Raw genomic sequence first — 25716 nt, 5'->3', positions numbered from 1 at the left:
GGATTTTTCGGGTAGGTGTGATGCCTGAGTCCTAACATCAGTGTGTGTGTGTGTGTGTATGTGTATGTGTGTGTGTGTGTGTGTGTGTGTGTGTGTGTGTGTGTGTTTGTTCTACCTAGATATCCGTGTGTCCATGGTTCACACTTTATTTTAGATTAATGTATGCACTGTACCACATTAATCACAGATATGGTGAGTAATTAAAAAAAAAATTGATAACTATTCATAATGACCCATGCCAGCACCCTGTCTTCCAAAAACAGACATTTAAAAACTGATATTCTCTCATTTATCTTGCCTGAGCCGTAAGCCATTGGAAAATCAGTTCAACTCTTACAGGTTGCACTTTATGTAATTTATTATCTGAAATGAGATTTCCCACTCCTGACATTGATGGAGCAGACACCAAGCCCCAGAGGGCTCCCTTTGTGTCATCTCACTCCTGCCAAATTAGAGAGGTTTCCGTTAGCCAGGTGGCCGGTGAATATGCCTCACAGATCTTACTGCCATCGGACAAGACAAAACAAAATGAAGAACCTGCTCTCAGGCGATTTGACAGACTGTCCAGACACGGTTCCTGAATGTTCAGTCATTCATCCATTCGGGCTCCAGTGGCAAACTGCCTGCGGTTGTCGGAAACGACCTGTGGGTGCTTCTTTAAAATGAGTGTACTGCAGAGAAGAGTGTGGACGAGGGTTCAACCTCCATTTCAGAACCAGTACGATGACTGACTGAATCTTTCCCTTTGTGAAGATAGTGATCGCTGGCTCGCTGACAGGCTGTCAAAAGGCCATTAAATGTGCAGGAGGATGCAGTGTGCAGTGTAGGAGTCTGGTGGGAGCAGGTCGTGTAGTGTTTCTCGAAATTCGGCTTTTCACTCACCAGCTCTCCACAGCCCATTGTCTCATTCTCACTGTGTGCTTTCCCATGGGCCACTGCCTCACTCCACTCCTGTTACACAGAGACATAGTCCAAGACCTGCACACATGGATGACCACACAGAGATCACACACACACACACACACACACACACACACACAGTGTCACTGCTGGCTACTACATAATATACCCAGCCATGAATCTATGGCAATGTCTGTTTTTCTACCAAAGGTTATGCTGATGTTGTTAAGGCGAGGTGGAGTTCCTGCATGTGATGCATGGACATGATGCGTGTTGCGCTTAATACATTTGACTGAGTCCATATGAAGCCACATCATGACTCACAACCCATGACAACATCCCCTGACTGCCTCCCTACATCGTGTAACTCTGGGAAAGGTCAGATGTGCCACTGGAAAGGGCCCCTGTGGACGTGGTTCTCCATCTGCCACATCATGCCACATTACAGTAAAGAGCACACTGATAAGCGTCCTCTCTGTCTCCATCGTAATGGCTCTTAACGGAAAATGGCTGTCAGCATTTTCATCCAGAAAACACTCTGTACCCATTTTCACAAGAGATATTTTTCTTTTTACAATGAAACATCTCATTTGTCACTGCTGACCTTTAGAGATGTCTTCAGATTGCGCTAACCAAGGCCCTCCGTGGAGAAGAGATTGAAAGAAAGGTCAACAAAAAGTGTCATGACTAAAGAACATCAAGCACCTTAAATTAGCGCAAAGTCATTCTGAACTTAAAGGACACACTTTGCTCTGAACCGTAAAGTCTCGGGGCGAGTACTGTATTTCAGGAGTAAAGGGTCCAAAATCATAGTGCCTAGTCTATCACAAGGTGACATCTCCCTCCCTAGTCGTGGTAATGGGATGCCACCCGTCGGGTCAGTCGGTGACGGATGGAGTTCCAAACTGATAGCCTGTGATTGTCGTGGGGGAGTCCTTCACGCTGTATCTTTTCTACAGTCTCTGCCAGTGGGAGTTGATGAATGGGCTGTATTGATCATATTGATTGGTGCTCCAAGAGGAATGATGTTGGATGACAGCAGTAGGTTATGCAAATTAATGAGTAGATCTGAAAGAGTAGTGGTGTGTGAAAAAGCTTGATGGGAATAACCGGAATTCAATAAAACACGTAAATGGTTCATTTTCTGGAAGGTTTAAGGTTTAAATGCCTTAAAAATGCCTCTGTATTGTTGTGTTGCAAATTGATCTGCATTGCAGTGTGCAATTCAAGTATATACCTGAAAGCATAGGCAACATTGCTAAAAAAAGGCATCAATGATGTAAATCGCACGTAAGAATCATGGGGAAAAATGAATGTTCACAGGGAAAAAAAGTGAACTTCATTCTAAATGAATTAAGCACAACCAGTGAACAGCAACAGCTTATTTTGCAGGTGTGGGGACACGGAGAGGGGGGGCAACTTCATCCAGGAGAAATTCTATTAATAAAGTAGCTTCCACCTCTCCCCCACTGAATATGAGAGGTGTTAAGATCATGCAGACTGTCAGAGAAACACAGTGACTGTGTGTGTGTGTGTGTGTGTGTGTTTGAGAGAGGAAGAGAGAAAGAGAGAGAGAGAGAGAGAAAGAAGGAGAGCAGAGGGGGGAGACAATCTGTTTTTTCATTCTTTAGACATTTTTATCATTTCATGGTAGTTCCTTTTGTTTGTCTCTGGGGGTGTGCATATCTCCACACTCTGTGTGTTTTTGTAAGAGTTCACACTGACCATTATTAAGAGTTAACAGTGACCATTATTGAGAGTTAACACTGACCATTATTAAGAATGAACACTGACTATTATTAATGAATTCTTTCACCATGACAGCTACAGGGCACTGCAGCAATGTAGAGTGGCAAAAATGCCACATATACAAAAACACAACAGCTGATGAAAAACACATGAACACGTATTTGCATGCACACACACACACACACACACACACACACACACAGACACAAACGCACACACAAGCTCTCTAATGATACAATAAATATAAATATATCGTAAGACAGCAATGGCTCCCATCCACAGGAATTCTGTAGTACAAATAGCAAAGCCAACCCTGTGTACTTAACCAAGGGCACAAAAGCAATAGTAGGGCAGCGACATGAATAAAAAAGCAGGGAAGTTTATCAACAAACACAAAGCCCTGCCTCTGCACAAAAGCAGCCTTAATGGAGGCGTACAGTGCCAAGAGCTTTTGGCTTTTGCATCGAGCTGTAGAAACCATTTACGGTGTGCTAGGTTGAGACAAAACGGCTGAGGTATCCCTCAGAGGCTAATTTTATTAGAACGGGCTCTTTTATTAAGAAAACGCTGATGCCCATGTGGAGGGCTGGTGCCCGGCCATGATAAGCACTGGCCCTCTGGAGCCTGGCAGGGCTGGCGGGACAGGTGCCAGACGGGGGGCTGTGCTGAGGGAGTGGTCTGGCAGTACTACATCTCGAGATGGAGCTACATTAGTGATTAAAAAAAGCCAAGACACAGTCCTAGTGATGTTTAAATTACTGTTGGCAATTATGTGAATTGAATATCTCCAACCACATGCATTCCAACTACTCGCTAAGCAGCATCCACAAATCACATAGTTGCAGACACCATTTTAATTACACAGCAATGAAATTTAAATTTGTTTATGATGACCATTTTTGTAGTTAGCTGTATTTCATAGTGTTGGTATTTATCGTATAGTAAGTAGGGTAATCACGTAACAATCCCTGATAAATATGTCAGTTTGGCATAGGGGTGACCCTGTTCAAAAGTAGGCATGTTTCTCTTCGTGTTACTTTCTTCTTTCGAATCACGGATGAAGATTCTCGTCATAGATTATTCCCCTGTCTCACCTCATCCCCAATCCCTTCTGATATGGTGTGAACACGGTTTAGGGTGATACTCAGAGCCATTGTCCTGGTGCGAGTGAGTGTTGTTCTGACGACAGCGGGGTAGTCATCTGCAGTCCCTGGCAGAGGAATAAAGAAGACAACAAACTGCACTGAGAGCTTATTGGCTGTGACAGAGCACTGCCTCTGGTCCCATGGAGGCTGCAGCGGAAGGCAAGCAAGGTGCTGCGATACGCATCTTCCCTCCCCAAAATAATCCCCACTCCCACTTCCACCGCGGCTGCCAACTACTCTGTGGCGCTCACGTTTAATGCGTTTGCAGATGTTTTGATGTTCTAGATGTGTGGTTTTCTCCATGGACCCACCAGAGGAAACCTCCAGTGGTGGAAACTGACGTTTTCGCAGTTTCACCAGCTTGTGTGTTCTCGTCAGATGTTGGCGTAGAGTTTTGGCAGGATGCATCTAAAAAAAAACGGTGTGACGAGCAGTTCCTTCTCCTGCTGCAAAGATAATTGATCCCATGGGGAAAGTGTGAGCAATAGCACAGAATGCAACGATGGCTGTGGTGCATTTCTACTAACAGTGCATTTCTTAGAGAAACAGTAGGGGTCAAATGGCTAGACACACAGCTAAAGGGAAGGGTTTATTCATCGGTAAAAGAGACTAATGAGTGCAAATATGTCATTTAAACTGGATGAGAGCCATGGAAATGCATGCTCAACTGGCACTGATGATACAGTACGTTCCAAATCGGCCAGCTCTGTGTTATGATTTTCAGTGTTCGGTAATGAAGATATTAAATATCCCAAATGTACAAAGACACTTCCAGAGGCAAAGAATTCCAGGAACAAAAAGCTGAATTCCTTTTTCTTTTTTGTCAGCAAGTATGATATGACAAGCCATAATCACCCAGGAAAGCTTTGGCAGAAGTGTTCATTTTGTTTTCTCCAATTGAATACATCTGTCTCCAGTGCCAATCCCCACTCCCCTCTAATAGCACACTGTTTGCACTAATAGAAAAGAACAATATGTGTGTTACTGTGTTATAAGTTGACATTCCAATGTGATACTTGTTTATGTAGAAAGTGTGCATATGTAGCTGACGGAGGTAGTTTAGATTAGCATAAGGTCGCCGTTGGTCTTGTCTGTTTGTTTGTTAATTAGGGCATACTTGCTCAGGCACACTTACCACAGCCATTAAAATTAATTACGATCAATACCCCCGCAGTCAGGACGGGGACAGGAATGGGTCCTTGGCCATTAGAATCTGTTGGAAAGGGAGGATATTGATCTGAATAGACTAATCATTGCTTTATGACCACCACAACCACACACACACACACACACAGTCTGATTGTCATGTGCTCCTGGAAACCATTTTGCGTCTTTGTATTTAGAAAAGAACAGGCAATTAGTGGCTTGTGCAATATACATATAAATAACCGAAGCTGCTGAACAGCTACTGATGCAATTTCTTGAACACAAGGTGAACATGGTGGCATGTTCTTGGTAGAATGGCATGGGGGATCACTCAGAAATACCAGGCAATCTTTAGGAGAATTACGCTATCTGTTATATCTTACGCAACTATACTTACATTACAGAAATCTATGTATTGTCAAGACAGTTAAAGTGTAAAGGTTGCAGTTTTGAAGCATCATACTGCTTTTAATTTAGTAGAAATGTGCCTTGAGTGAACCGGTCTTTAAACAAAGTAGGAAACATGAAGCTGAATTATCACAGCGACATCACCATGGAGACGTAAATTACAGCAAAAATGTAAGTTGCCACTTCGTATGGGGGATGTGCATTTCTGGGTGACATGAGGAAGGCAAAGGGTGCTGAAGTGAGGCTTGCTTTGTGTTCTTACTGCCATAAAAGTGCCCATGTCAGTTTAAGAGGTTCCATTTCCTTCCCACAGTTGATAAACAAACCCAGTCCTTGTGTACAACCAGAACTTGGATACAAATACAGGTTCTATCAGCTGTACGAGCTGTGGTACCTGTCTGGCTCAGGCCTGCGGGACTTGGTTCAATGGAACCTGACCTATGGATAGTTAGATGTATTAATTAATTGAAAGCAAATTATGTTGGTCATTAGTTTGAATAAATGGTGCCTCTGGCGTGCACACACACATATGCACATGTACACACTAACACACACACACACACACACACACACACACACTAGTGACAACATTTCAGAAAAAGGCAAAAAAGAATAGTTTCTGCACATCAGAGTTTTGTAATTATTGAAAACTTGTTATTAATTCCCAGCGGATCGGTAGCAGCCATTCCATCTCCTCTTCTTGTTAACTGGTGATTACATTTTCTACGTCCCCTTGGTCCACTCCCGGTTTGGATTGGCCTTGTGATTCTGGTTAGTGTCATAAAGTATTTAAGCCTGTGTATACTTAAATTGGTTCAGCAGTTGCCTTGGCATAATAATGGTATGCTGTTCTGTCAACAACATCCCTCTGACTTTTGGTACGCCTCCAGTCCCCCCACCCCCCTCCCCCTCTCTCTCTATATATATATGTGTGTGTGTGTGTGTGTGTGTGTGTGTGTGTGTGTGTGTGTGTGTGTGTGTGTGTGTGTGTGTGTGTGTGTGTGTGTGTGTGTGTGTGCTCTGTGTAATAGAAAAGGTGGTTGTGTTCTTCCGCTCCCTTGTGTCGCTAAGTGACAGAGAGGCCCAGACCCCAGTCACAATCCCCCCACACTGCTCATTAACCTGACGAGGGCACTCACAGAGGCAGTGTGACCATCGCAGAGAAAGGCTGGGGGGGGGGGGGCTAAACCCTGCTTTTACACTACATCCAAATAAACGGGTGTCACACTGACGGCTCCTCCTCCCTTTGCTTCATGTTGCGAGAACTTTGTGAGTCCACAGGAAACGGCTTAATGTTGGACTTGGTGACTTAATCTGCAGCAAGCGTACTGCGCTTTGGAGTTAATTTACAGCGTAATGATTGCAAACTCCTGTTGCACGGTGGCTGTGTTGGAGTTTCTGATTTGATGATAACAGGGAACACAGTGGGGTGGGATGGGGGGGGGGGTTAATGAGATGGCTTGCAGAGAAGAGGAGAGGCCAGACTGTTAATTAGGCATCGGTGGGGTTTGTTCTCGTTCTCCGTCGTGATGACATTTTTCTGGCCTGTTTTGCTTACCTCCACTTTTGCCGCCGTGTTTAGCCTACGCCTTAGTAAGCAATTCTCACCCGCTTCATTTATCACACTTTATCCACGGGAATAAACTGAGAGCAGCGCTGATTTTCTTCCAACAAATGCGACTCTGACCCTCCCGCACCTGAGCAGGGAATGGCACTTTAATTACCTCCCCACAAGAGAAGCACCGAGATGCTGAATCTGTGCTTTTTCTGTTTCTTTTCCCCTCCACACTAATAATCTCAGACTAGACTTATTGTCAGAGAACAAGTTGCTCATGAATAATCTATGATATTGTTCCCTGTGGTGTAAATGCTATTGCCGATAGCGCTGGCTAAATGCTGCTCCAGTGTTGCAGTATTTATTTTAACATGCGAAGAGAAGAAAAAACCTTGCCTCTGTGAATGAAGAAAGATGCAGCTGGAAGGAGGGGGGATTGGGGATGGGATTGGGGATGGTGCTCAGGTTGAGATGTCTTCATATTTACAAGACAAATGATTTCAAACCCCTCGGCGGCGGGACAAATTCACAGCTCTTGATGTAACACGACACTCTCCAGTCCCTTACAGGGAAAGCTTGTCACACAAGAATGCAGCAGACACATTCCAGATTTGTAGTATCGGCATACTAAAACATTGCAGATGGAATACTACAGTACAGATTCCTACACGGATACTATATTTTACACTGCTGATAACTGCTGTATACCAAATACTGTATACTAAGGGAGTAAAATGTGAGGAAATAAAGTATCAAGATACATCATTTACTGTTTGTCGTCTCCACACACACATACACACACACACACAGGCTCTGCCACTGTGCTTCAGGTGGTCACTGGGGTGAATGTCTTGCCCTGTCCTGTGCACCCTGGTGACTGGTCTTCCTCCATCCTGGCTCCCCTTTCCCCCCCCCCAGCACCTGATGCTTTGGCCTCTAAATCCCAGTGTTATTAGCCACACGGCAGGGTAAAGCACAGCTCAGCGCTCGCCAATCTGTCCTGACTTCAACCCTGAAACCTCCAAGCCAGGCAAGGTGGTTCTCCTGAGTGCCTGGAAACGCTTCGGGCAGAATGTAATCTGCTGCCAGTAATAAGCATCACATTAAACAACTTCACCGGCTGATGGTAATTTAATAATACTGAAGATTTATGATGTGGGCATCGCCTTGAAAGGCACGCTCTGAGTCTATGTGCTCGGTGTGAGCCAGTCCTTTCAGAATTTATATTTCGGGAATGAATGTGTCCTATTTTACAGCATAGGTCAGGTTAACAGGGAGCCAGTCTTTAGATGCCATTAAACTACAGTTCAGAGGAGATAATCGGGTTCCCCGTTTCACACCAACAGGAGATTTATTAAACATGTCTCGCTTGCTTATAGCCCCGTCCCCCACAATCGCCCACAAATAATGGCTACATTTTCAGCCGAGTAGCTCCGGGAGATTAAATGAATCAAAGTGTGTGTGTGTGTGTGTGTGTGTGTGTGTGTGTGTGTGTGTGTGTGTGTGTGTGTGTGTGTGTGTGTGTGTGTGTGTGTGTGTGTGTGTGCGCGCGCGCGCGCGCAGGTCCTGCTTACTGTCACAAGCCCCTTCATGTGTCCCAGCGCTTCACATATCTCAGAGCGGCTAAATATATGTTGTGGGATTGCAATGGGGCATGTGAGTCAGTGATATTTGGTCTAAAAAAAGCATGCAATGTGTATGTATATATCAATACGTAATAGCTTAGTCCTTCACCCAAACAGCCACTTACAGTAATGTCAAATGAATGTATAGAAAGCAAAAACTAAACATTATAACAATCATGAGAAGAGATTTTTGGCAGGACTGTTTTAATAGGCTGCATTCATTTTCACTGGGTGTACCTAAACAAACTGGCAACATGTATTTTCATTCACTCTTTGTATATAATTTTACATACTACATACAATGTATATATTTTATTACTGTACATTGTATGAATGATCACAGAGGGACATTTGTCCACAATGACCTTCAGGGAGAGGGACATTAATTGCTTTCCAAACCACTAACAGGTATTGACTAGTGACTACAGGTCTATCATTAACCAAGGGTCCTCAGCCTAGAGCGGCTCAGTGGAGAACTCAGAACTATACCCCACTCACTGTTTCACATCAGGCTGTCTTCCCAATTTTTTTTTCAGAAATTGTGCACAGTCATACACACACACATGGACACACACACACACACACACACACACACACATACACACACACACACACACACACACACACACACACACACACACACACACACACAAACAGTGAGGAATATCGACCACCTTGTGTATTCTGAGCATCCCCCCCATGGGCACCAGCTCTTGAGGTTGGTCTGGCGGGATCAGTCTGTAGGACTCACACAGACTCACTGCCCTGCTTCCTGCTTCCAGCTAAAGCGGAGGAGAACCGTGTGCAGATCAAATGAAAATGTTCCCAGCACTGCAGAGGCTTGGTTTTCTTTATAATTTTAGACCACATTTAAAGACCTCTCAAACCTCTCTCTCCCTCCTTCTCTCACTTATGGGGAATGTGTGTGTGTGTGTGTGTATGTGTCTTTTAAAGGGCTTAATGATGGTCATGGGGGTAGTGATGAGAAAAGAGAGAAAGATAAATCAGTAATTCAGCATTACCCTCTCTGTCTGTCTCTCTCTTATCTCTCTCCTCCTTTTCTCTGCCCTCTATTTCCCATTCCCTCACTCTTTTACTGTGTTGTTTCACTACCAACATTATAAATACCTTGTGCAATGGTGGCGTGGAGGGGTTCGTCAACCAATATGTGATACGAGTGCTTTTTTGCTATTCCTATTTACAAGCATCTATAAAAAAAAAAAAACGAACCTGCCCCCAGACATCCCATTTCTAAGCGAGTATAAACCTGACTAATCTTTCACACGGGGGGGGGGGGGTGTTTTGGAATGCCAACACGTTTGGCAGCACAGGGGACGTACAGGAGCCAGACCAGTTCCAGCTCAGCAGAGCAGAACTCACGCGTTTCAGCCAAAGTGGGGCATGTGAATTATGAAACGTGAGTGACTTTCCTCTCCAGTGGTTACACCCCCCCCCCTGCTTCTGCTGCCCATCACGCATCGTGAGGATAGCAGGGATCTCCTTCCTCCCCTCATGCAGCGTGTCGTCCATTCACTCCCGGCTTTAAACATGTCAACTGTGACCGTGTGTTCCCTGACTTACCCATCCATCAAGCGTGGGATGTCATTGAGAGGGATGCTTGAGAGGGAAGTAGCAGCTTGCATCCCTCTCAGACGCACACTGATGCACCTACACACGCACATGACCCCAAACATCTGTTTGATAATTAAAATCTCCAGGGCTCTAAAACACAACACAAATACACTTTAGCTATCACAGAGAAATACAGACAACTGTATGTGTGTGTGTGAGCATTGCATGTTCTGTCCGTGTATGTGTGTATGTTCTGTCCGTGTGTGTGTGTGTGTGTGTGTGTGTGTGTGTGTGTCCGTGCGTGTGTTTGTGTGTGTGTCCGTGCCTGTGTGTGTGTGTCCATGCGTGTGTGCGTGTGTCCATGCGTGTGTGTGTGTGTGTGTGTGTGTGTGTGTGTGGGTGTGTGTGGGTGTGTGTGTGTGCGTCCACTGTCTGACCAGCACGTAAAAATCTTTCTGCTGAGAGCGACACTATTTCTCCCATAATTGACAATAGAGGCTTTGTGTCTCCTGTACCTAGTCATCCATCAGCCATTTTAGATTATCTGTGGCACAGCACCTAATTACTCCACACAAAGCTTACAGTTCGAAAGTGTGCTGCTCTTTCAAGACCAACAAAGGGGAAGAAATCAATTGTGCGTGGGCCAACTAAGATAATTAATAATACAAAAGGTACAAGACGTCCGGTGAATGCAAGTAGCTAGCAATAGTATATAGTTTTGTTGGCTGTGGGGTGACAGATAGTATTCCTATTTTAGTGCGTGTGTGTAGATGTAGATCAGTGTTTCTCAAACTTTTTCAGACCAAGGACCACTTAGCCAATAAAAAAAAACTCGCGGACCATCTAACTGAATAGTATATCCCCGGAACAACAGGCCTTCTACCCAGACCTGGCGCCAGATAATTGTTAGCGGCACATGATTTTCGAGGGTGGGCACTCCTTTTTTACGTACCGGTAGGCTAGTTTATAGATATGATGCGCTAGGCAAAGCATCTGGAACCTGCTCCATGCGTGACTTGGTTATGTTACAAACTATAGTTCGCTCACAGCCTCATACTCCCATCACACACTCAGACATGCCAATGTATCACACAACACAACCAATGCGCATAAGGACCACGCGAATGCAGTAATTCCCTACCAACAGTAGGCTAGCCGACTGCCATTAATAAAGCCATCCTAGTAGTCAACTTTTCATAATTAAGAGTTGTCATTATCCAACGTCACACAACACATAATATAGTTATCATCTTGCTGTCTCCGCAGTGGGAGAAAAAAACGCTGTTTGAATGCAGCTCCGCGGCGGGATGATGCCCACTGCGGCTGAACCATCTCACCGTTGCACCGTCTCCTTGTCTGTCAGAGGATTTCTCATTTAATTTTCTCTTAAACCACCAATCCATGACCTTGTTAATAGATTAGGCAACTCTGTAATAGATTAGGCTACTACTGACTGTGATCTCTTCGTTCTGAGTTGTATGTTAGAAATGTCGCAATAATTTACTTTTTGCCGTCGCGGACCATTACGGGGCACCACCAGTGGTCCGCGGACCACACTTTGAGAACGACTGATGTAGATCATAAGAGTGTGTGTGCGGAGCACATAACTTCTGACCCAAGAAGGCAAAAGCACTGAAGTCAAAAACACTTGATTCAGGCACCAGCTTCTGTTGCTGTGATGCCATGTTCATTCATCTGGGAGACTTTGAGTTGTATTGTCTGTGCTCTCGCCTCTCCCTCCCCCCTCCTCCACTCCTCTCCACCTCTCAAGGTTGCAGGGCTCTCCAGTGAAAAACGTTTCCACCCGTGCCCTGCGGCGCCTTCCATCCACCCACTCGTGGTGATTGAGTCTCTCTCTCGCGCGCGCGCGCTCTCTCGCTCTCGGTGGGTAGGAGGACCGACACCACAATGGGTTTGCATTACGCCCACAGCTTCCGGAGTTGCCGGGAAACTACGAGGGCTTGTAGCCATTACTCCTCCTGTTTGCTTTATAGAGAAGTCTACCGAAGCAAGCCCCCTTTTTCCCCAGCTCTCTGATGTTCAAAGAATATCACCTGTCAGATGCTCCTTCCACTTTCACACAATCCTCCTTCCAGGGATTTTTGCATCAACCGATGTCATGTTTTAAGGAACTTCGTAGATCTACTCTTTGTGGTATTGGTGCATGTCAAAACGAACATCATGAGCCTAAACCACAGTCAACCATAGTACACAGCTGATGCAGTGAAGAGATATGGACCATTACAGCTGGGGAACAGGAACGGCCAGACTGAATACTATTTTATTCAACCACATAACCTTTCCCTTATTTTCTCTCTGATTCTCTGTATTCTATCTTCAACTGCATCCATTCCCTTCCATGCACTGGATAAATGCTAGCGGGACAGGACCAATATTATCTCCATCTGGACCTTACATCTATGCATTCAAGGCACTACATGTTAGACTGAAGCAGCACTCAGCCTTTTGACTCTGGGGTGTTTCTCTCTGGAGAAATAGTGGTTTTGATATGGCCCTAATAGTCCTGGTATGGATCACACCCACTTTAGCCGGGGTCTCGGAGTGACAGTTTCCATTTCACAGATCTCTGATCTCCAGGGGACTGCAGGTCTGTGCGGCTGCATCTGATCTTGCATCTGCTGAGTGGGGACCGGGGCTTTCTCTCTCTCCGCTATGCGATACCCCTGACATGAGTGTGGAAAAGGACTCTGTGGACTCATTCAGGCTTGGTATCCTGTAGGGCAGGCCTTAGATTCTTTCTTTCTCCTGCAGGTATTTCTCACTCCACCCTTTATATTTTCTTTCCAACCATAAGGTTATGCTGAAGAAAGGAAACAGGAAAGGTCATCTGGTTGCTATAGGTATACAGGCTAAAAGAAGACAGAGCCACATTCCAACTAACAGCCGCAATTGGCCAATGACTGTTACTGTTCAACAAATGCCTGAAACGAGTCTTGAGTCCTGTCATTGGCTGAAACGAGTCTTGAGCCCTGTCATTGGGCAGAACTGCTTTGGAGTCTTGAGCCCTGCCATTGGTCAGAACTGATTTGGAGTCTTGAGCCCTGTCATTGGGTGGTTTGTAATTGAATGAACATTTAGCTGAGTTATTAACTTGTTTAATAACTTGAATTAATTGTTTAATTGTCGTGTTTGCTCTTTTCCTGCTTTTCAATTTCAATTCAAATGAATTGGATTATATAGCACTTTTAAAAATTGACCCAAGGAATTTGATAGAAGCCTGAATCAAGGTTTTCACAGTAAAAGGTTCTATTTTTCCACAATGCAATATACTATGCAGGACATCAGTTCTACAGTGAGATACTGTTTCATTTATTAAAAATGTCCCATAATTGTGATTCACAGTAATGCACTACAAAGCAGATGTACAATAATGTTATATACAAATCACAGTCAAAAGTGCACATTTCACAGTAATTGCTGTCATCTCTGGGTTGTGCTCCTGCTACAGACCTCAGAGCAAAGCCCTCTGCTGATGCAGTAATGAGGAGGCGTGCAGTATCTGGAGAACATTTGTAGGGAGCACCACTGATGGAGCAGAGAGACGGTTACTCGAGGCCAAAGGTCTAATGCGTGATCTTTTTTATTCGCCGCCTTAGTGCGACTACTTAGGTTGAAGCTGTCTCTTGACCAATCTGACTCTGAATCTGAATTTATTTTATTATTAGCCACCGCGGATACCCTCGTGGCTTGTATTTGCGAAATGATAATCAGCAATATAATGTCTCTGACTACTCGTTCATCAAGGACTTATCTGTGTTCACAAAGGAATCACTTACGGATATTCACGCTACTCTACCAGCATTCTGTAAACTAGTTCATGGACCGTCATCATGGTATGATTACAGTTAGTAGCCTGACTGTCAGTAATCTGCTGTGATCTAGAGCTACTTTGCCCAGTGAGTGCTTGATACACAAACTCCTTGTAACTTTAGAACTTTAGTAACTTAAGAAGAGACAATGCTACAGATTAACAATTAACAATTTATTGTAATGCCAGGAATGAGCAAAAATACAATGCAAAATCAAAGAAATAGAAACACAATGACTATGCTAAATCACAAATAAAACATAAAGCTACTGTATAACACTATTAACAGTGATACAAAATAGAAAGCAAGTCAAGGATATAGCATACCTGAGATATGTCTTCACACCAATATAACGTGTGGGAGCTCTGAATACAGAAACACTCGAAGAATACATTTTTTCACCTCCCTTTAAAACCCCAGCCAGAAGAAAAGGGAATTTGCATGGAGAAACTATTCACACATCTGGGGACCTCTGCACTATTTTCTTTGTATTTCCTTATCACAGTGGCAGGAGGTAGGATCCCAGGGCTGCATTTTGTGACCACAGCTGGCTGTGTCACTGTGGATAGGACCAATATTTTCCCAAGGTTCTGGAAAAGATTTACCCTATTGTTCTACAACTGAGACCCTTAGTACTCCTCGCACTGAGACCATTAAATGATACCACACACCAATGGTCTGGCACCTTCTATTCATCAAATCCATTTCACCCTTAAAATGTGGATTAGGTGAGACCCACGAGCCCAGGAGAAGGGAAGAAGGGAGGGGGCATGAGAGAGTAAGGGGGCAGATAGGAGACCAATGCCAAACCCGGCGATAGAGGGATCTGAAAACAGTGGTTCATCTTTTCGGACAAACATCAGGAGACAGAGGTGCATTATAATATAAAGGTGACTCTCCTCAGTCAACAACAGATGTGTTTCCTTGTTTGTCCAAGCGCAAAGGTTCCTGGGAACAGAGAGACAGACACTTTCATCAAACATGGGGACATTCCCAAATCCTTGGTCGGGGGACACGCACCAAACATCTATAACGTTATAGATGGGGGACAATCTGGGGACGACAATCACCAAACATCTATAACGTTATAGATGGGGGACAATCTGAGGACGACAATCACTAAACATCCTGGGGACATTCAGCAAACATCTATAGCATCACCTATTCTCACAGCATTGCAGTTAGGTAATGAGGAATCCATATGGCCATATCTTCTTCTCACAGTGTAACCTCTCACCTCCTTGAATGACTGTGGAGAAAGCTGGCCCTAATGTCATAGGACAGCGAGCACAGAGAACAGGCTTCGCACATCAGCAACTGTGCAGTGAGAATAGGCGGATCACCTATATTTGATAATTTCATTGACACAAAGCAGGGAACAGTCAAAAATAAATTGGTTGAGTAATTAATTCTTTACCTTATTAACATTCACATGGAGCTCGGTAATTGTTCTACAATAGAGCAAACAACACATTTCCGGTCGTGAATGGAGCGGTTTACATCAAAGGAGTCAGAGGTTCTTGTGCAGGAAGTCTGCCTGACATGAAATAATTTAGAAGTTTCACAGAAAAAGGTGTTGCTTTAAAAGGAACTAATTTACTCATTTATTCATGTTATTTTATACTATGTTATGGTATGTTATGGTAGGTTGTTGTGCGGTGCCTTGTCTTAAGAATTTCAGTGCCCAGTCTGACCCTGTGTTATCTGTGCATCTGACAATAAAAGACTTTTAACTTATACATGGAACTCCCACATCTGTGAGTGGACACACCCACGCCATACGAAGCAGGAAAAGCATTCTTATTTATTTTTTTGACTTTAGCAGTGATTTAGTGGCTAGAGTAAGACAAACAGTTTGGTCGCTGCCCTAATCTGGACTAAATAACCTTTGCGAGGGCACAGTCGCACCGTCGGAAAAGTCGATCAATGAAGTCAGGACCCTACATTTTGAAGTCGATTCGTTTTAAACGATGACTTCTTAAAATTAGGAGAAAGTTAATTTGCAGATATGAAAAGCTTCCAAGCAAATAAGGCTAAATAATATCTACATATTTCATGCACACTACGTATAGCTACCATTTCATCTATTTTTCTGTTTACATTTTGTTGTTTGTGTAGCTTGTTCCATAATAGAAAAAACATGTTATCCCAAATGTCTTCACACCTGATGCACTCTTCCCCCTGTGCAAACAAAATCATTGATCATTAAAACTCCTAATTAGTCTCGGTTCAACATTTGTTTACCAAACATTGTATTAGCCTGGTGTTTAGGCATCTGTTGAAATGCAAATTAATGTATTCATTATCTGGAGTTAGAGGAGCACCAGTTAACTGTCATTGTCACAGAGAGGAAGAAACTCACAGAAAGAGGGTCATGCACTGATGTTTGCATAGCTCAGTTTCATTAATTAATGCCCTATCATGTCAGACACAAAAACAGTGTAAGTGCACCCTAAAAAATGTTTTTTCTTTAGCTGTAAACTAACTAATATGATGTAACTGTGATGAAACATGTCAGTGCTGGTGTTAATATTGACAAAATTCGCATTTTTATTGGGTTGGAAATGGCTCAACACGCCGTCTCCTGTTCAAAATCACCATGAACCTTGCGAGGCCGATGCAGAGTCAACCAATTGTAACATTGTATCAGGTCATGATATTCATAGAGTCTCAGTCTAAACTCTCAGCCCCTCCTAACCCCCTCTCAGCCCCTTACCCACTTCAAAATGATGCAGTGGGTGGAGATTGCCGTATATGGGAGTGAACTTACACTTCGACCTCAGCCATTTTCCTTTTCCTTTGAAAGCAAAATGCAGAAGTAGATCACTGTTAGCCGGTGTTACGAAGGTAATTCGACTCATCTTTTCAGAAAACACTCCTGCGCTTCAATCACCACTGCCGTTAGCGAAAACAACACAGAGCCCAGCCTCCTCTTCTCCCTCTTTTCCCTCGATCTTTACATCTCACTTCTTTCTTTCTTTCATTTTTCTCACCGCCCCTTAACACTTTTCCTTGCATGTCACATATGCACGAGATGCGCAGCCATGTGTGACGTGTGTAGGTGTGATACATGCCAAGCGGGTGGTTTCTGCATGCCAGGTGCAGCAAGGTGTGCTGTAGCATGTCTGATGAGACAGTGGTGTGGTGTGGTGTGGTGTGGGGCAAAGCAGTGTTTCTTAGCACAATGCTGCTCATCCTCCAGTGAGCTGAGAAGGGATGCGTACGCCACACACGTGTGTGTCCTGCGTGCGCTGCAGCACAGCTGGGCTTCTTTAATGAGAGAACACGTGAGGGGAGGAAGGGTGGAAATCAGATGTGGAGAGACAGAGACTGACAGTTGGAGTGAGTGAGACAGAGGCCAAAAGAATGTGAGTGCGTGTGTGTTTTTGTGTGTGTGTGTGAGAGAGAGAGTGAGAGAACATAGTATGTAGCAAAAAGGTGATGGACAGTGTGCTGCCAGGTTTTTTCTTGTTGCCCCTGGAAACCAAGTCATTAACACCATAACCTAGTTATCCACTGTATGGAAGCTCAGGTTTTTACTCTCACACATAAAAACACCTGAGTTCAAGTTAAATCAGCTCAATTCTAACACCGTTCACTCGCCAAATGCCAAAGGCGTTATTAAAACTGCAAGATAAAATTGCAAGTTAAAACTGCAATCTTATCTCTTCATTAAAACTTGAAATGACTATATGGAAACAGTCCCACTGGCGTTTTAGTGGCAAATGTGTGGAAAGGTGAGCTTCTGGTATCAGTGAAACATGCAGCTAATAAGCTAATTATAAAGCTAATATTAGCTAACAGCTAATAAGCCTGTAGTGAATTTATGCGTGACTTTAATGAAGTGTCCTCTATCTCTAACTACTGTGATATCTCCATACTGGTCTTTCTCAGTCTTTCTTGCTCTCTCACTCTCTCGCTCTGTATGTGTGTGTGTGTGTGTGCGCTCATCTCAATCCCTCAGTAGGTTTCTAGGTGTGTTGTAAGTACACACTGACTACTTGTTCAGGTGATCAGTGCCTGCAGGGGTTTGGCTGAGCTTCAACAGCTGTTTGTTGCAGGAACAGAATGTGCCTGTGCCACCCTCACTCTTCCCCTGCCTGACTCAGCACTTCCTCGTAAGACTGCTCTAAATTCTGAGCCAGCTTTCAAGGTCTCACGCTCCTCACTTTGTCGCACCTCATCCTCTCTATAGACTCCAGGCGAGAAATTCAGCAGTAACAGCATTTTGTCCCATCTTGCCAAGTAGGCTAAAGTACTGAAGTTAGTCTCAGCTGATTGCCTGTTTCAAAATGTGTTTATAGGTTCTTAGTTCTGTCAGTCCTCTATTATTATTTTGTATTTGTTCAAAAATGTTTTCAAAAGATCTGATGGATTGATGCTCAGATGAGATCCAACAGTTGACAGACAGATAGCATTCAATAATTAAATAATCAAATAATGTCATATAAGTGATTTTGACATTCAAGAAACACTACTCATGCACAAATAATGAAGTGTTTATCCGGATGAAAATGTGAGCTAAAATGTGCTTGTGTGTGTGTGTGAGTGAAAGAGAGAGAGAGAGTCTGCAAGTATATATGTGCACACAGGATGTGGTAGTGAGAAAAAGGGGGGAAAAGTGGAACATCGTGTGTGTTGGCATGTGTCAGTCAGTTGTCATGCCGATATGGCTGGTGTTTGCCAGGGAGAGGAGGTGACAGATGAGATGTGATGACCGATTGGTCACACTGCCATTGTAAAGGGCAATGAATGCCTGTGTTTATCAGTCTCACGGGCAATATCACACAGTGTCACAAACACTGATCATCACCCACACCCTGCTTATGCAATGGGCTTCATGGAATAGACCACAGAGAGAAGGACGTGCCCTGCTTATAGCTTAGCAGGCATAGCCCTGCACAGGGGTTTGTCGCTTTGCTGCTTAGTATGATATGTTGTATGCATCAGTGGATATCTGACTGAGGGAGAGAGAGATCTCTCAAAGGTCGAGTTATTACTCACCTGTGTCACGCATCAGACACATATCGTGTCCAGATTCACGCGATTCCGTCTCATCTGCTGGTGTGTAGCTAACGTCACGGTAAGAGCTCAGAGGCTAAAAGTGGGATTTTTACTAACGGACAAAAAGATGGACTACTTCAGTGGTTGATCCTTGTCAAGACTTGAAACCATTAAGTCAGTCTGCATTTAAGGTATCCTATAAGGGTTCCCTTCCCATCTCCCTCTTTCTCTGCAATCTTCCTGTCTGTTACATCTTCCCAAAGGGTAACTTTATGAAGGATAATTTTCTCTCAGCTTTTTTTTTTATTTAAACACACACACACACACACACACACACACACACACACACACACACACACACACACACACACACACATATACAAACTCTCTCTCTCCATCTCTAAATGATGAATTGTTTTTCCCTGGGTGATGTTAAGTGGAATGTATAACCATGACGCACACACACACACACACACAGTCATTATATACACAAAAGCGAGGGTCACATTACCATGGAAACATCTACAGCGAGCGGTACGGTAAATTACCTGCCGTGAGCGAACACCCCCGGAGAGACAGTGCTTGTGTGAAAATGTCATCGTTAACTTTCCAAGGCCACACGCCCATCTAGCACATGCCATCCCTCAGGGTAACTGATTTGACTGTTAACCATGGCTTCAACATTTTATTAATAATGAATCAATGTTGGGGAGGAAACTCAGAGTAATAGCCCTGTCAAATTCCACAGAATAACCTGTATGGTTATTTATCACTAAGCCAGTCCTGAAGAATATGCTGGAGTGGAGTGCCGGTATGGTAGAGTAAAGGCTATCCAAAGTATGTATAGTCATCTCATTGTGGGTGAGACTGTCTGGATGGTCTTAGTACATCCCAAGATTTTCGGTCTGTTATGTTCCAAATGTCTGCGTTACCGATGTCCTTCAGCCACAGTTTCTTCAAGACTCACAGTGAGTCAGTGTTTCTCCCACTGCCAAATGAAGCTAACATTTCACCCAAAGACATTGCGTAAGACTTATGACCATAATGTAGTGACCAAAGCATGGGGCCATTTAAACAATTTCCCTATTTGTCTACAAGATTGGAGATTGGGAGATGTGGGGAGGAAGAGCATAAAGGGAATTGTCCTTTTGTTTTAAATGAAGGAGAGTGGATGTGATGCCAGATAAAGACAAAATGGCAGCACATTTATGACATTCTGGCGCTTTCCTGTCAAATATGCTGTATTTCATTTCAGTCATTTATGTGTATAGATAAGTCTAGTAATAGGATTTTTCTGTGGAGCGTTTTCCTATAAGGGCCTTTTCCATTATATTCAGTAATTCATTCTGCACACAGGATTTTCAAGTTATTGTGTTCTCACGTGATTCCTCAGTGCAGTGGAAAGAAATTCTCATTAAAAACAATCAAGAATGCTGATGCCAACAGTTAATCAATGGATTCAATGGATCATATATGAAAAGTCATGTTTATAGCTCAGGTCATTGTTTCACAAATATTGTGATGGCCAAGTATACTTAAGAGGAGAGAAGGTTTGATTTCTGCACAGGGAGAGGTGACAGTACTGAGTGTGCTGTGTAGTTATGACTCATGCTGTTGTTTCCCACATTGGTGTCACTAGAGTTCATTTAGGACCTCTTCAGCCAGAGGTCTGATCATAAGCAAACATATTATTCACTATAAGGAACAAAACCACTAACCACTAACCAGAATGCTAGGCTCTGGGCTCTGTAAAGCGCCTAGAGACAATTGTATTGTTATGGCGCTATATAAATAAAATTGAATTGAATTGAATTGAATAGTAAAATCACCGATACTCCAAAACAAATGAAGAACTTAAAAGGATAACTATCACCTTCAACTCGTGCTGGCCTACTCTGTTCCACACTATTACCAGGCAGTTAAACAGCTATGATTCTGTCTTTACAGGAACCTGGGGAAATCTGGACTGAGAGTATCATGCCTGGGCCTTGGTGAGTATGTTTCAAAACTGTCATGTTGTCTGTGTTGTGTGCCCTACAGTGCTAATTACAAAACATGCATGACATGATTATACATTACATTAAATTAGTACTCAGAGGAACACAAAGATGTTATATTTTCCATTTCATATGCCCAGCATTCTCATTGCCTAGAAACAAATACTTTTCTAGTATTATACTGCACAGTGCATGTTTTGAGCATTCTTGTCTTTGACACACACACACACATGCACACAAACGCAAACGCGCACACACACACACACACACACACACACACACACAAACACACACACACACTAATATACTGTAAATTAGCAAGGAGGTCACAAGGAGCTTGTAATTAGCACAAGACTAACTAGAGCAAAGCGTTTAATGCTGTTTGTGAGTCTCTGAACCACAACATCAGCATGTTCAAGGAGCTAGAGGGTGTGTTTTTGTATCTGTGTGTGTGTGTGTGTGTGTGTGTGTCTGTGTCTGTGTGTGTGTGTGTGTGTGTGTGTGTGTGTGTGTGTGTGTGTGTGTGTGTGTGTGTGTGTGTGTGAGAGAGGGAGAGAGATAGAGAGAGAGAGAGAGAGAGAGAGAGAGAGAGAGAGAGATGACTGTGTGTACATGGGGGAATTTGGAGCATAGCTACATACATGGCCCACATAGAATAACTGATCTAGACTGTGCTCTGGAATATGTCCCTTATAGGATTACATCGCTATGTATCAGGGTCATTCTCAAAACGATGCACACACATCCGTTTTAAAGGTCTTAAAATGGAATCTGTATTTACTATGAACTAGTCTGATACAGTGTTTCTAAAGGCCTGTGAGAGAACATTAGATATAGTTAGAGAGATCTTCACCTTCATCTACATGCAAATTAGACACATCTCTCAAACTATATCCAATGTTCTCTCACAGGTGCCCTCTATACCAAACCAATTTGAATGTGTTAGTTCTGCCTCTGTTACTACATGGAAGTAATTGGTGTGATTTGCCTCAGCACAACATACTCACAGTAGGCCTACTGTTCTTCTGAAGTCTTCTTCTCTTTATTCCACCGTTGTTTTTGGCACTGTGTCTGCTCCTAGTGCTTTTGACATTTCATCAGCGCTCCAACTCTGACATGTCCATTCCGATCCCTCGTGCAGTGCTCTTGTAAAAATGTTTGCAATCCCCCTCTCTCAGTCATTCTTTTGTTTTTCTCATTTTTCATCCCTTTTTCCCCTATTGAAATGAATGTGGAAACACTTTGGAATCATGTTTCCGACCAACATGATTCAAAAACATCCAATAGGACCTATTACTATTAATATTAGTAATTATAATACTATTCCTATTCATATTAGTAATTATAATACTATTAATACTAGTAATTAAAATACTATTACTAATGCTTACCTTAGTGCTGCTTATCTGCACCTAACATTTCAACTTCATGGATACTCATCTGCTCTCATTTTTGAATGAGGGAAGAGGACTTCTCCACAAGTTGCCGGTTCCATAATGACGGCAGAAGCCATTAAATGCACCTGACCCTCAACATCAAGACTGCTTGGATGCAGTAAATCCACACACCAGTAAACTGTAGTAAGACAACTAATCTGAAGGGAGCTGCACAGCCATGCTGAAGGATGTGATCAAAACTGAGTCTGTGGAGAAGATATAGGATGATGAGGCAGCTCAGAGGAACAGCCTGAGTGTAGCCTGCAGGGTGGTGTCTGAACTATTGACAGGGGTCACTGCACAACCGTGCTACAGACACACACACACACACACACATACACGACACACAGACTGTGGACCAATCAACACTTAGCAGTGCACTCAGACATGAAATTGCCCTCAGCAAATCCAGCTATCTTAATATTTAACATCTGACCCTTGGCATGGCCTCCACTGGTGTAGAGGGAAGGGCTGTGGTCGTCCGCTTGGCAGCGGCACTGGCAATCTTCCTCACTCAACAGTGATGTGCTGACAGTACTGAAGTGGACTTTATAAATTATGTGCCATTAGAGCCTGGCACATCTCCCCAAATACTTATTACCCACTATGGATCAGCGATAATCCGGTCTCCCTTCTTTTTTTTACCACCAACACGCTCTCCTCTCCCATCGCACTGATAAGACTTTTTTTTTTTCCTGCTGTAATTCATTTGTGGTTCCCTGAAGCGAGAAGCAGTTCAAATTGCCACCCCCGCATGGCCCCCTCCCTCTGCTGCCCACATCCAGAGAATAGGAGGAGAGGAGAGGAGACCAGTCATTTGTAATCATTAGAAGAAGGAGGGTGGGGGGGGGGGGTTCACACACATTTCCATTTAACCTCAGTTTGTGGGGAGGAGTGGTAGAGTGGCTTAGTTTGCTCGTAGTTTTTAGTTTGCTTTCCTTCCTTCCTTCTCTCTCTCTCTCTGAATTTGTTTTGATCTTGGCCATGTGGATCGAGTGGGTGTGTTAGAGTAGGTAGGTTCAAAAGTGCAGCAGCAACCCAAGGATGTCTGATGTTTATCTCCTGTCTCTGGGAGAAAGATGGCTGTTTGATACGCTCAGTGTAAGCCCTGATAGTGCCCCTCCCCACCTTTCCCACACTGCTAGAAACACGCGCACATAAAATCACAGTGTGATCTCCAGAAGGCCATAAAACAACAACAAAAAGACTGGTTCAGTGACTTTCTCCATAAGGCTATAAGGGTTTTGTAGACTCTCAAGAGCATTTTTGACAATGTAAAAGAAAACTAAAATATTTAGTGACACATGCTTGCAAAGCACTCACTTGACTATTTGCAAGGGTTTAAACTGATTTTTAACTGTAATTATGGCAGGCTTTGCTGAGGTAGTAGTGGAGGCAGTTCCAGCAGAGCAGCTGTTACACCGAATCTCCCCAGAAATGGGTCGATGACTTTGACCTGTTTCTGCTAATCAGCCATTTCTAACAGCCCAGTCCCACTGCACCACTTGACAGTCTGAGCTCAGGCTTCTCCAGCAGGGAAAGAGGGAGAGAGACAGACTGGATCAACAGTGGCATACAGACAGTAGACCATCTACTCCAGTAAATGCTGCTTGACTGCTTCTATTTGGAGTTTGCACATGTCTGGAGACATTAACGTGGAATTGTGGACCGGAGAATGACATGATGTTGGGCAGAGGCTGTAGGCAGCCATAGCCTACATGATGGGAGCAGAGACCACCTGATTATGTGTTGCTGGTCCTAGCCTGAGAGAAGACATCATGACCTCCCATCATCCACTCCATTGCCAGTAGCTGCAGCTACACAATCCAGTTCAAAGCTCCTTATTCAAGTATCTAATTGGTCATTTAATTACAAGTATGTGATTACACATTTCATTAGAGCTGTGAGTCCTGTAACTCCCTGTCCTCTTCTCCACTCCATAAGCATGTCATTGGTATGAGTTGGCCGAGTGTTGTGCAGTGTCACTGGGTCTTTATCACCTTATGTGGATGTAACAGCGCTAAGGACTGTCCCATGCCCCCCATCTGTTATTTGTTCTTTAGCTTTACCACAGAGCCCCTATCCCCCCCCACCAGGATTAATCTGCTCCTATTTTCACCGTCATGTTCATGCCAGCAGTGGAGTGCCCTGATATCAGGAGCCCACTGGCTAGTGCCGTCCCCCCCCTCGCTCTCCATCACTCCATCCCTCTCTCTCTCTCCATCTATCCGTCCATGTCCTTGCTGTTCAGCTGCGTGTCCTCTGCATGCCCTCACCCAGGGTGGGAGGCTGGGCAGGAGACCGCACCGCAGGGCCACCGGGCCCGGCCACACGCGGTCCAGCCTGCTGCAGAGCATGCTGCTGGTGGTGCTGATGGACTGATAATGACGCTGACAGTGAGGATGGCCAGTGAGGCCATAACGGCTGCCAGCAAGGTCTTTGCTCGAAATGTGCCCTCGCAAAGGTTATTTAATCCAGATTAGGGCAGCGACCAAACTGTTAGCCAATGAATCACTGCCAAAGTCAACTAAACGAATAAGCATGCTGGCAAGCTTTAGTAGTAAACCGCACAGATGTCACAGCTGAAGGGCATCGCAGGAATCTGCCAACAGTGTAAACAAAACTACTGTGGTATGGATCACAGCACCCCAACAGCAAAGCACTGTGACACAGGAAGTTAAATAATCATCCCGTAGAGTCCCCCAAACTGAACTGTGTCCTCATCTGTCTGGGCTCCCTTTGAAGTTTATCTGCAGTAAGTACAGGATTCCCACGTTTCATACACTGACATGTCAAAATTCGACGGCTGCTGCTATTTTTCTACTACCCTTCTCTTTCTGAAGGTTAGCGTTCTTTTTCTCTCCTCATACGTTCCTCTTCTAGTTCGTGCCAGCAGTCCTGCAGGATTCAGGGACTTGGTAGCTGAAGTTGCTCTGCTGTCATACTGTGCCGGCATCTCAGCCAGCACACTATGAGATCGTTTCTGAGGGAGGCACGATTTCAGCAGCAATGCTGTGAACTCCACCTTAACCAAGTTCACACAGTGGATAGAACACAAATACACCAAAAATGCAGCACTTATTAAGATGCTGGAGTAGTACACATAGTAAACATCTGTAAAGCAAAACACAGAGGGATGATTGACAGCTGTAATTCACCCCACTTCCGTATTCTAGGAGATTTAAACCTGCCTTACATATCCACTACGTCACATGCTCCGGTGTGGCAAAGCATCCCACCTCCTCCATTTCACTAGTAGCTCTAAGCTCACATTACCTTCACACACAGCATCTCAACTATAGGCATCCCAGGACCACGGCCAGCTGCCAAGCCAAACGTGGTCATTATT

General features: G+C 44.0%; 1 protein-coding gene and 1 long non-coding RNA gene across 3 annotated transcripts in view; one reads left to right on the top strand and one right to left on the bottom strand.

Moving 5' to 3' along the window:
- Window positions 1-25716, top strand: part of kcnab1a (potassium voltage-gated channel subfamily A regulatory beta subunit 1a) — a 61202-nt gene that overhangs the window by 19565 nt on the left and 15921 nt on the right. For both annotated transcript variants that reach the window (XM_031573720.2, XM_031573721.2), the window contains exon 2: window positions 20882-20925. In XM_031573720.2, coding sequence (XP_031429580.1) covers window positions 20882-20925 — 44 coding nt within the window. The remainder of the gene's footprint in view (window positions 1-20881; window positions 20926-25716) is intronic.
- On the bottom strand, window positions 80-23898 carry LOC116221846. The gene is made up of 3 exons (XR_004164312.2): window positions 22323-23898; window positions 21939-22148; window positions 80-978 (listed from the first exon to the last, which is right to left on the bottom strand). It is a non-coding gene; the product is annotated as an uncharacterized LOC116221846 (long non-coding RNA).

This window comes from Clupea harengus, chromosome 9 (assembly GCF_900700415.2).
Source record: "Clupea harengus chromosome 9, Ch_v2.0.2, whole genome shotgun sequence".
Lineage (NCBI taxonomy): Eukaryota > Metazoa > Chordata > Actinopteri > Clupeiformes > Clupeidae > Clupea > Clupea harengus.
This window is presented reverse-complemented; position numbering and strand designations above follow the sequence as displayed.